Source organism: Malaclemys terrapin, chromosome 5 (assembly GCF_027887155.1).
Source record: "Malaclemys terrapin pileata isolate rMalTer1 chromosome 5, rMalTer1.hap1, whole genome shotgun sequence".
NCBI classification, from domain to species: domain Eukaryota; kingdom Metazoa; phylum Chordata; order Testudines; family Emydidae; genus Malaclemys; species Malaclemys terrapin.
In genome coordinates this window covers 2,072,924-2,085,240 of record NC_071509.1, presented here as the reverse complement: position 1 = coordinate 2,085,240, position 12,317 = coordinate 2,072,924, and the positions used below count along the sequence as shown (strand labels likewise).

The window sequence follows — 12,317 nt, the reverse complement described above, 5'->3', positions numbered from 1 at the left end:
GCGGGCAGGCTGGAGAGGTGTCTTTGGGCACAGGTGACGCCGTGGGGCCAGCGCTGATTCCAGTGAGGAAGGACAAGATGCAGGATTATTGGAGGCACTGGAGAGCGTGAATGCTGGCAGGGGATGTAGGGGAGCCCCATGGTCATGCAAACGGGACATGTTAGCAGATGGAGAGCATACCCCGAAAGGGCAATGAGGGGAACGTGGGAACATTTCCTGCCCCGTGAATAGATTTGATCAGGGAGGGTAAGGGAGAGATGCCTCTGGAGAGCACAGAGATGTGGCAGGGTTTGAGCCCACCCCAAAAGCAGGAGACGTTGCTGGCAGGTATTTTCCAAGCGGCCAGGTTTAACTAACAGAACAGCGCATGCCACTGACACTGCAGGGCCCCCGCTGCCCCTCGAGGAGCGTGCCGGGCCATCGGAGAAATCCAACAGATTCAGGACGAGGTGGAGCATGAAGCCCCTGGGCATCTCCTGTCGGGATGGTACCTCACAGGGATAAAACCAGGAGATGGGTTTTAGAAGGGTAAAGGCCGGCCTGGCCCTTACCCCACACCGCAGAGAGAGGCCCTGCTAATGCGTGCGCAGTTCATAAGCACTCTGGATTTGACTCATGGCTATTGGCAAATTCCCTTGAATGCTGTGGCCAGGAAAGGTCAGTTTTCCCAGTGGAATCTGGTCTCTCGGGGGTGGAGGTTCATTAATGCGAGGGGGGGAGAGACTGTCCTGCGGGGATCACAGACCTTCTCCAGGGCCTCTGCAGACGGCTTAGCTGTTCTTAGACCACCTGAGCCAAGTGGGAACTGTATTGCAGAGGGGTAGAGAAGCCAACCTCACTGGCAAGGTGTCTCAGTGCAAGCTGGGGGCCACAGAGGTACCTTGCCTAGGACGCAGGATGGGCAGTGGGTTGGTTCACCCCGACCCTTTGAAGGTGGAAGCCATGCGGAGCTGGCCTGCCCCACAAACCAAGAAGCAGGTCTGGCCAGCTATCACCGGAGGTTTGTAAAGGGGTTTAGTGACATTGTGACCCCAGAACAGACCCTACAACAAAGGGGAACCGGAGCAGGAGGCCTGAACCCAGGCCTGGGAGAAAGGTTTTGTCTAAAGAGCCAGTTTCAGCCGGCCCTGATCTCAGCAAACCCTTTGATTCATGCCCCGATGCTGCTAACACTGGGCTTGGCGCAATGCAGGTGCAGGCTGTGAAAACCTGACCCGCACTGCGCAGAGCTAGGCTGGCATGGAGCGGGGGCGCTCTGCCATCGCTGGAGCCGGAAAGCCGCTTCTCTGTCACACAGAAGATGTAAGGTCCGACCAGACCTCTCCCCATTGGGGCCCATTGGAGGCTGCCCTGCTGGAGTGTGGCGCGGCAGGAGTGGCAGAGAGAAATAGCCGTAAGGAGGGGAAAGACGGCGTAGAATAGGGGAACCTCAAAGCCCTGGCTGGGATGATTTAGTTGGGATTGGTCCTGCTTTGAGCAGGGGGTTGGACTAGATACCTCCTGAGGTCCCTTCCAACCCTGATACTCTATGAACCCTGGGGCACGTTCAGGAGCATCTGAGACACCTGGATGTTGGGGGTCGCGTCAGGCTGCCCTGTCGGGGCTCAGAAACGTGAGAACCAATCTCAGGGCAGGGTGCCAGGAACCAGGGCACAAGCCCCACATTGGTTGGGAGATCTGTGCTCCGATTTCACCAACCAATTACCAAGTGCAAACTCCTCAGGGCCCGTAACAGCCTGACCACGGACGTCCAGCAGACATCCCCTTGGGCGCTCTGGTCTCTCGCCCCCAAAGTCCAAGCCGCATAGAGATACAATTCCCTCTTGTTAGGGGGTTTTATCCCCCTTTCCCCACGTGCTCTGAGCTGCAAACTCAGCCAACTGGAGGAATCCACTTGCACGACTCGTGTTGGGCAGGACACGGCACCTGTTGGAGACCAGCACTTCCCACAGTCCTGTCCCTCTCCCGGCTGGTGAGTTACACACTCGCAGTACAAATGCTCACACGGGACTACCTGGGATACAGCTGGGATCAGTGAGTTTAATGCAGGCAGGAGCTCACAAACATTCCCTAAAACACCAAACACATTCTCCTCCCCCTCGTGCCCTTTTCACAACACGAGCACCCAGGGCAGCCAGGCTGGTTCCAGCCGGGAATTGGTCACTGTTCAGCTGAGACACGGGGACCTTGGCAGGAGCTGGCACCTGCTCTGCAGCATCAGAGTGGGGTGATGCTGTCCCGGAGTCCCCGGGCGATGCGCTGGGACTGCTCCCCACAAAGCCAGTCAGGACTCTGGGGAGCCTCCTCTCCCTCGGAGCAGACTGTCTTCAGGGAAAGCAGCTCACACGGCTTCACCTCCTGGGTCTCTCCTGGGAGCATTCAGCATATGCCCCTCCGTGCGCTTCTCACAGCGAGTCCGCCCCGGCGGGGTCCTGGGGCAGCCAGAGGGTCCTGCACCCCCACTTCGCAGTCAGACGTGACTCTCAGCCAGCCAGTAACACAGAGGTTTATTAGATGACAGGAACACGGTTTAAAACAGAGCTTGTAGGTACAGAGAACGGGACCCCTTGGCCGGGTCCATTATAGATTCATAGATTCATAGATTCTAGGACTGGAAGGGACCTCGAGAGGTCATCGAGTCCAGTCCCCTGCCCGCATGGCAGGACCAAATACTGCCTAGACCATCCCTAGTAGACATTTATCTAACCTACCCTTAAATATCTCCAGAGACGGAGATTCCACAACCTCCCTAGGCAATTTGTTCCAGTGTTTAACCACCCTGACAGTTAGGAACTTTTTCCTAATGTCCAATCTAGACCTCCCTTGCTGCAGTTTAAACCCATTGTTTCTGGTTCTATCCTTAGAGGCTAAGGTGAACAAGTTCTCTCCCTCCTCCTTATGACACCCTTTTATATACCTGAAAACTGCTATCATGTCCCCTCTCAGTCTTCTCTTTTCCAAACTAAACAAACCCAATTCTTTCAGCCTTCCTTCATAGGTCATGTTCTCAAGACCTTTAATCATTCTTGTTGCTCTTCTTTGGACCCTTTCCAGTTTCTCCACATCTTTTTTAAAATGCGGCGCCCAGAACTGGACACAATACTCCAGCTGAGGCCTAACCAGAGCAGAGTAGAGCGGAAGAATGACTTCTCGTGTCTTGCTCACAACACACCTGTTAATGCATCCCAGAATCATGTTTGCTTTGTTTGCAACAGCATCACACTGTTGACTCATATTTAGCTTGTGGTCCACTATAACCCCTAGATCCCTTTCTGCCGTACTCCTTCCTAGACAGTCTTTTCCCATTCTGTATGTGTGAAATTGATTTTTCCTTCCTAAGTGGAGCACTTTGCATTTGTCTTTGTTAAACTTCATCCTGTTTAACTCAGACCATTTCTCCAATTTGTCCAGATCATTTTGAATTATGACCCTGTCCTCCAAAGTAGTTGCAATCCCTCCCAGTTTGGTATCATCCGCAAACTTAATAAGCGTACTTTCTATGCCAATATCTAAGTCGTTGATGAAGATATTGAACAGAGCCGGTCCCAAAACAGACCCCTGCGGTACCCCACTCGTTACGCCTTTCCAGCAGGATTGGGAACCATTAATAACAACTCTCTGAGTACGATTATCCAGCCAGTTATGCACCCACCTTATAGTAGCCCCATCTAATTTGTATTTGCCTAGTTTATCGATAAGAATATCATGCGAGACCGTATCAAATGCCTTACTAAAGTCTAGGTATACCACATCCACCGCTTCACCCTTATCCACAAGGCTCGTTATCCTATCAAAGAAAGCTATCAGATTGGTTTGACATGATTTGTTCTTCACAAATCCATGCTGGCTATTCCCTATCACCTTACCACCTTCCAAGTGTTGGCAGATGATTTCCTTAATTACTTGCTCCATTATCTTCCCTGGCACAGAAGTTAAACTAACTGGTCTGTAGTTACCTGGGTTGTTTTTAGTTCCCTTTTTATAGATGGGCACTATATTTGCCCTTTTCCAGTCTTCTGGAATCTCTCCCGTCTCCCATGACTTTCCAAAGATAATAGCTAGAGGCTCAGATACCTCCTCTATTAGCTCCTTGAGTATTCTAGGATGCATTTCATCAGGCCCGGGTGACTTGCAGGCATCTAACTTTTCTAAGTGATTTTTAACTTGTTCTTTTTTTATTTTATCCGCTAAACCTACCCCCTTCCCATTAGCATTCACTATGTTAGGCATTCCTTCAGACTTCTCGGTGAAGACCGAAACAAAGAAGTCATTAAGCATCTCTGCCATTTCCAAGTTTCCTGTTACTGTTTCTCCCTCTTCACTAAGCAGTGGGCCTACCCTGTCTTTGGTCTTCCTCTTGCTTCTAATGTATTGATAAAAAGTCTTCTTGTTTCCTTTTATTCCCGTAGCTAGTTTGAGCTCATTTTGTGCCTTTGCCTTTCTAATCTTGCCCCTGCATTCCTGTGTTGTTTGCCTATATTCATCCTTTGTAATCTGTCCTAGTTTCCATTTTTTATATGACTCCTTTTTATTTTTTAGATCGTGCAAGATCTCGTGGTTAAGCCAAGGTGGTCTTTTGCCACATTTTCTATCTTTCCTAACCAGCGGAATAGCTTGCTTTTGGGCCCTTAATAGTGTCCCTTTGAAAAACTGCCAACTCTCCTCAGTTGTTTTTCCCCTCAGTCTTGATTCCCATGGGACCTTACCTATCAGCTCTCTGAGCTTCCCAAAATCTGCCTTCCTGAAATCCATTGTCTCTATTTTGCTGTTCTCCCTTCTACCCTTCCTTAGAATTGCAAAGTCTATGATTTCATGATCACTTTCACCCAGGCTGCCTTCTACTTTCACATTCTCAACGAGTTCCTCCCTATTTGTTAAAATCAAGTCTAGAACAGCTTCCCCCCTAGTAGCTTTTTCAACCTTCTGAAATAAAAAGTTGTCTCCAATGCAGTCCAAGAATTTGTTGGATAGTCTGTTCCCCGCTGTGTTATTTTCCCAACATATATCCGGATAGTTGAAGTCCCCCATCACCACCAAGTCTTGGGCTTTGGATGATTTTGTTAGTTGCTTGAAAAAAGCCTCATCCACCTCTTCCACCTGGTTAGGTGGCCTGTAGTAGACGCCTAGCATGACATCTCCCTTGTTTTTTGCCCCTTTAAGCCTAACCCAGAGACTCTCAACACTTCCGTCTCCTATGTCCATCTCTACCTCTGTCCAAGTGTGTACATTTTTAATATATATTATGGGGTTCAGAGAACCAGACACCCCCGTCTGCCCTCACTCCTAGTCCCCAGGTAGCTCCAACTCTCCAGCCCCTTCCAGCCCCTCCTGTCTCTTTCCTGGGCCAGGAGGTCACCTGATCTCTTTGTTCACCTTTAGCTATTTCCTTGCAGGAGGGGAAGGGCCCCGGCCATTTGTTGCCAGGGAGACAGAGTGTCAGTGATTTATGCAAAAAGAAGAACAGGAGTACTTGTGGCACCTTAGAGACTAACAAATTTATTAGAGCATAAGCTTTCGTGGACTACAGCCCACTTCTTCTGGCCTTTCCCCACCACCTAGAGACTTAAGAAATGCATAGGGGAAACTGAGGCACCCACACAGTATTCAGAGGCAACATTAAGAACAGTCCCACTTCGTCACAGATGCCCAGAGGCAAGTGGAGCTGTGGAGGTGGGAATGGGCACGCGCGTGGATTTGGGCAGAGGCAGGGCATGGCCGGGCCATCCCGTCCCAGTGGTGATGGGCACCGTGCACTGCGGAGGTGGGGGTGAGCGGGTGAGGGCCCTGCCAAGCATCTGGCTTTGGGTGTGGCTCTGTGAAGAGGCTGTGGATTAACGCGCCAGGCGTGCTGCGGGGGTGACAGGAGAGCTGTCCTTCTGCTGAGTGTTACCAGCCTGCGGAGCCCCTGCTGGCCCCCTCTGAGCCCCCTTTCTCCCCCCAGGAAGTCCTGCTGAAGAGGGCGGCAGACCTGGTGGAGGCCCTGTATGGGATGCCGCACAATAACCAGGTACCGCAGGACTGGCGCCCAGCTGGACTGGCTGGGACGAGGGGGTGGGAGAATGCCCCGTCGGCCTGCCCGTCACCAGGGCATCTGACCCCCCTTCCTGGGCATTGCCCAGCCTGTGCTGCCTGACGTGGCCTGGGGACCAAAGGCTGTGACAGCCCCGCGCCGGCACCCAGGCAGGAGACAGGACACGGGTCCTGCCACCGCCCGGCCAGAGCCTGGTGCCTGGGGAGGCTGTGAGCAGTGACAGTCTCCTGCCAGAGGGACGTGTCCCGTCCCCCCTGTGCCCCTCACTCTGCGACTGGCTCCTGCCCCAGAGCGCGAGTTAGGACCCAGAGGGGCCATCTGGCATCAGCACCTACCTCCCAGACCCCAGGAGTGGCGGTGGGCACGCTCTGGCACCGTGAGACAGAGATTGGGTCAGATAACACCCCGTGCACAGCCCCACCCCCTCCATGCCCTCCCACCCCCACCCCTTCACTGCCCCATCCATCCCCCTCCACTCCCTACCCCCCACACCCCCTCCATGCCCTCCCACCCCTTCACCGCCCCATCCATCCCCCTCCACTCCCTGCCCCTCCCCCCACGCCCCCTCCATGCCCTCCCACCCCTTCACTGCCCCATCCATCCCCCTTAGCTCCCTGCCCCCCACACCTCCTCCATGCCCTCCCACTCCCACCCCTTCACTGCCCGATCCATCCTCCTCTGCTCCCTGCCCCCCACTACTCCTCCATGCCCTCCCACCCCTTCACTGCCCCATCCATCCCCCTTAGCTCACTGCCCCCCATACCTCCTCCATGCCCTCCCACTCCCACCCCTTCACTGCCCGATCCATCCTCCTCTGCTCCCTGCCCCCCACTACCCCTCCATGCCCTCCCACCCCTTCACCGCCCCGTCCACCCCCTCCACTCTCTCCCCCTCCCTCTCCTCCCACACCCCCTATGCCCTCCCATCCCCCCATTCACTGCCCCATCCATCCCCCTCCACTGTGTGCCCCCCATCTCCCTGCCCCCTCTGTTCCCTGCCCCCCATCCCCCCCCATTGGGGAAGGCAGGGGCGGTGGAGCTGGCTGGGCCCAGCCCCACATCTGCTTCACATCAGGAATTCCAGGGCCATTGAGTAAGGAGCTCGGGGAGCTGCCTCCGCCCGCGTGCAGGGGCTGCCACTTCCCCTGGCCCCCGCCCAGCCTCTGCTGCCTGACCCTGGGCGGACGTTGCTCCAGCCCAGCCGACCGAACCCCCAGGAGCCCCCGCGGGTCTCAGCTCCCTGTGCCCTCCCCTTTGGTTCCACGCCCGTCCCAGGCCTGCATGACACAAGTTTGGAAGGCCTCAGCCCCCATCCCCCTCGGCCGGGCAGCCGGGGTCACCCGTGCCCCCGGCCAGCAGGAAGGGTCTGACGGGCTGTGGGGGGTGGGCCCCTCAGGCCTGGCTGCCTTGCCCTGGTCACACCAGGCTTGCCAGGTAGATGCTCCGGGGGTAACGGGCAGTCCCTGTCTCTGCAGGACATCATCCTGAAGCGAGCAGCAGACATCGCCGAGGCCCTGTACAGCGTCCCGCGCACCCCCAGCCAGCTGTCCTCGCTGGCCGGGAACCACGCCCACGCGGGCATGATGGGCGTCAACTCCTTCGGGAGCCAGCTGGCCATCAACATCAGCGACTCAGGCCCGGGCACCGAGCAAGGTGTGTGTGTGCGGGGGGGCAGCGCTCCCCCTGCGGCAAAGCCCCAAGCCGCGGGCCCCAGTGCTGTGAGTGCCAGGGCAGGGAGCGGGGCAGGTTGGTACCCTCCAAGCGAAGATGTGGAGCAGGCGAATCAGCTTCCTGGGGCATGCAAGCGCCCAGGGGAGAGAGGAGTCTGGCAGCCTGGGGCACCGTGCCGGCAGAGGAGAATGCGCCTGAGTGGCTGTTAAACAGCCGCCGCGCCCTCCCCAGAGGTGGCTGCACTGCAGTGCTGAGGCGCGTGGCCCCTGGGGCTGATGCTTTGTGCAAAGGGCTGTTTGTGTCACACGGGGGGGGGGGGGGGGGCAGCAGACCAGGCAGCGAGGGGGCAGGTTCCGTGCCGAGTCCGTGGGTGGCCGAGAGCTGCGCGGTGATTCGGGGAGACCAGCCGGTTGTGCTGCTGCTTGGAGCCTGTTAGACTGAGCGGCGCCCGCAGCGAGGCCAGCCCCCGGGAACGGAGGGCACGGTCCTGGGGAGCGGGTGGGTCCTGCGCTGTGTCCCCCCGGCCCTGCCAGCTGCCCTCAGAGCGGGGGCTCTGGTGCAGGGGGGTGGTCTGACTCTGTGGTGAGCCCGGGTCAGGGAGGGGAGAGGACTGGGCGTGGTCTCAGATGGGCCAGGGGGTCTGGTGCCGTGTCCTGCCCAGGGAGTCCACTCCCATAATGCACCTGGCCGAGGTTGTGGGGGGGTGTTCCTTCCTCCTCTGTGACCAGGTAGCAGGGTCAGCGGGCGGTGGGAGCAGCCCCTCCCCCCCGCAATCATCCCACCAACACTGCCCCTTGTCGCCCGCAGGCTACGTCCGCAACACGAGCAGCGTCTCGCCGCGGGGCTACGTGCCCAGCTCCACCCCGCAGCAGAGCGGCTACAACACCATCACATCCAGCATGACCGGCTACGGGGGGGCAGCCATGACCGGCCTCGGGGTGCCCGGCTCCCCCAGCTTCCTCAACGGCTCCACCGCCAACTCCCCCTACGCCAGTGAGTCGCAGAGGGGCCCAGGCGGGCACTGCCACCCTGTGCAGGGGGCACCTCCTGCCGTGCGTCCATAGGGGGCTGCATGGGGGGCTCCCTGGGCAAGGGTGACTCCACCAGTGCCCCTTACCCCCCCCCCGGCTCCGCCCCCAGAGAGTGCAGACGGGCACTGGACCCCCAGGTTGTTCTGTAACCCCATTGGAATGGCTCCCTTCTAGGGGGGGTCCCACGTCTCCAGGGCCCCTTGCCCGATACAGCCCTGCCCCACAGCATCACGGAGCCCCCAGCCCTGCCCCCTGCCTGGCCCCTGTTGTGCACATGCTCTCAGGGTCTTCCTCGCATGCCGCCACCATGTATCCTGTGCTGGGTGGGGCAGGGTGTGCCCCCCATGACCCCCAGCATTGGGTGGGGCAGGGTGTGTCCTCCCCTTGGAGCTTCTGGTGCTGGGTGGGGCAGGGGGCACCCCCCAGAGTCCCCTGCCCAGCCCCCCCAGACCACGTCCTGAACCCGACTGCTTCCCAGGCCCCTGCCAGCCTGTCTGACTGTCTCCTCTGCCCGCTGCAGTCATGCCCTCCAGCCCCCCACTGGGCGCCTCCTCCATCACCCTCCCGTCTGGCGCCAGCTCCTCCACCCCCGCCGGCGTCTTCTCCTTCTCCCCGGTCAACATGATCTCCGCCGTCAAGCAGAAGAGCGCCTTCGCCCCTGTGGTGCGGCCGCCCACCTCCCCCACCCCCACCTGCACCAGCACCAATGGGAACAGCCTGCAGGGTGAGTCGGCTGCACCCTGGGGTCGCCGTGCGCCCCCTCTGCATCCGTGGGCAGCGGGGGCCCGACAGGGCCTTGGCCTGGATTCCCACAGGGGGCTGGGATACCAACGCCCTGGATGGGTGGGCACAGCTAGAAATTCACCGGGGGGCCTCCCCGCCTGCCAATGTGCCAAGCTCCTCTCCCTCCCACTCTGCTCCCAGCCCTGGAGCCAAGCACGGAGCCAGGCCAGGCCGGGTCCATCTCTCCCCCTCGCTTTTTGCCTGTGCTTTTTTTGGAAGGATCGAAGTCATTCCCCCTCTCCCGCCCTGCGGCAGCCAGTCCCGCAGGTTAACAGTGGACCGCTCCTGCCTGCTCTAGCATGCATTCCCTTCGGCTCACATGGCGTTCCCGCAGCTCCTGCCTTGGGGCACCTCCTCGCAAGCCCCGGCGCCTTCTCTGGAGCAAGATGTGAGGCCTAACTCTGGCCAGAGATGGGGCGGAGCAGACCCCGTTATGGCTGGGCGGGATCCCAGCAGTGTCCAGGCGGAGTGGATCCCAGGTTGGCCGGGCAGGATCCCTGCAGAGACGGGGCGGAGCGGACCCCGCTATGGCTGGGCGGGATCCCTGCAGAGACGGGGCGGAGCAGACCCCGCTATGGCTGGGCGGGATCCCAGCAGTGTCCAGGTGGAGTGGATCCCAGCTTGGCCAGGCGGGATCCCTGCAGAGACGGGGCAGAGCGGAGCAGACCCCGCTGTGGCTGGGCAGGGATCTCACGCAGGGATCTCACGCTGGGCGTGTAATTCCTGGGGGCCGGGCGCGGATTGGCTGGTGGACTGGGGGGGTAAAGTGGCCGTACTGGCTCCAGCTCCCCCCCCTTGGTTGTCTTTCGCCCTTCCTCCCATGTTGACACTTTCCCTCTCTTCTTCCCTCCCTGCTGCGCTGTGCTCGGCTGCCCAGACCAGTCTTTTGAGGACTCTGACAAGTTTCACCCCCCTGCTCGGTCGCTCCAGGGACTGGCCTATTCCTAGACACAGTACGTCTCTCCACTGGCTCCCCTGCCCCTGTGTGAGGAGGGGGGCTGCCCCCCAGGGCTCTGGGGGGGTCCCCTGCCCCTGTATGAGGAGGGGGGGCCCCCCAGGGCTCTGGGTGGGTCCCCTGCTCCTTGTGGGGATGGGAAGCTTTCGCATTGCAAGCCGGGCTGTGGGGGGGACCCTCTCCCCATCGCTGGTGGGAGCGGGCCCAGCCTGGTGACTAGGGCATTGGCCTGGGGAGACTCAGAGCCTGTGACTGCCCCAGGCGGCCGGCCTGCACTGCCTGGGCATCCCCTGAGCTGGGCCGGACACGCCGGGCTGTGACGGTGGCAGGACATTCCCGGGCAGCGGGGCCGGGCCCCAGCGAGTCATCGGTTCGTGGCCCTGCCCAGGGCTCTGAAGGGGTGAGAGGCTGAGGATGGCTGCTGGGGATCCTGGCGCTCCTACCCACCTCTCTCCATGCGCTGGCATCTGCAGCGCTGAGCTACAGGCCCCCTGGGCAGGAGAGGGCAGCGGGACGCTGTTGTGGGAGGTTCCCAGGTGCCCGGCTTTGCCACCGCCCCTCCCGCCCCCAGCTCTGTTCTGCTCCCCGCACGACGCCCTGCTGGTGGGGCTGGCGCTTCCCGCTCTCCTCGGCTGCATGCGGCACCCGAGCGCCCCCCCCCCCACCCCGTGGCCCCCGCGCCAGGGATGCCGGCCAACACCTTCTCCTTCTCTTGCAGCTATGTCGGGTCTCCTTGTGCCGCCCATGTGACCTGGGACTGGACCGGGACCCGGAGGGAGCGGACCACGCACAAGGACCGAAGCTCACCATTGACTCTGGGCCCCCAGGGGCTGCGGGGGGCTCGTGCCCACAGCCCCCCTCCCCCAAAGGACGCAGCTCGGGGGGAAGCCAGGCTGCAGCCGGAGGGGAAACCGTACCCTCTAGCCAGGGGCAGTTCTCCTGCCAAGCTCCCCCCGGGGCCTGGCTGCATGGACCGCAGGCTGGGTCCCTCCACGGGGTAGTGCAAAGGGGTGGGGGCTGGTTGGGGACAGGGGGTCTCTCACTCTGACTGCATCTCACCCTCCTTCCTTCGGGGGGCTTCCCCAGGCTGCCCGAGGTGGAGAGCTCCCGGTAACACCCCCAGCGGCGCTAGGCGAGATGAGGGGCTCTGCTGTGGGGGGAAGGGCCCCTGCTGGGGAGCTCTGCCCCATGGCTCTGCTCTGGGGCTTGAGACGGGAGCTCAGAGAGGGTAGCAGCCTGAGCACAGGTTCTGGGGCCAGGACTCTCGGGTTCTGATCCCAGCTCCGCCCGACTCTGCAGCCTTGGCGACCTGCTGCCCCTTTTCGGCCCTGTCTGGAAAGGGGGCTGGCAGGGGGCCGAGGCTGGGCCGGATTCGGGTCCCTGGAGCGCTGGCACCACCCTGCAGGCGCTGCCGACATGTCCTGCGCCCCACAGCGTCCAAACTAGCCGCCCAGGGTCCGGGGAAGCCCAGAGACCTGGGGGTGGGAACTGACCATTCCCACATTAACCAAACTTTGTTATTTTAACGTCAAAACCCCAAAGCCCAGCTCAGGGGCTGGGCTGGAGTTTGGGGGCAGAGGCTCAGGGCAATTCGTGCCTTTTCCAACCCCCCCCCGGCCGTGCCCCGTCCCCTACGTGCTGGGCAAACCTGGGGGGAGTCGCTCCCGGCTCGCCCGCTTTGTTTCCCTCCTGTCTGGCCACGTAGCTCGGGAAGGGTCACCTGAGCGGGGGCAGGAGCTGGGATGCCAGGGGCCACGCGGGATGGGCTCCCGGCGCCAGACCCCAGCAGAGCCTGGGCCTAGAACCGCAGCGCAGGCCCCAGCCCCTCGCGCCTCCCTTCCCAGCTC

The 12,317-nt window shown here is 60.2% G+C and overlaps 1 protein-coding gene across 2 annotated transcripts in view; it reads left to right on the top strand.

The window, feature by feature from the left end:
* EBF4 (EBF family member 4) overlaps window positions 1-11,404 on the top strand; it is a 100,378-nt gene extending 88,974 nt beyond the window's left edge. For both annotated transcript variants that reach the window (XM_054029344.1, XM_054029343.1), the window contains 6 exons: window positions 5,942-6,007; window positions 7,506-7,683; window positions 8,509-8,694; window positions 9,253-9,456; window positions 10,393-10,468; window positions 11,189-11,404. In XM_054029344.1, coding sequence (XP_053885319.1) covers window positions 5,942-6,007; window positions 7,506-7,683; window positions 8,509-8,694; window positions 9,253-9,456; window positions 10,393-10,463 — 705 coding nt within the window. In that variant the 3' untranslated portion in view covers window positions 10,464-10,468; window positions 11,189-11,404. The remainder of the gene's footprint in view (window positions 1-5,941; window positions 6,008-7,505; window positions 7,684-8,508; window positions 8,695-9,252; window positions 9,457-10,392; window positions 10,469-11,188) is intronic.
* Window positions 11,405-12,317: the final 913 nt, after the last annotated feature.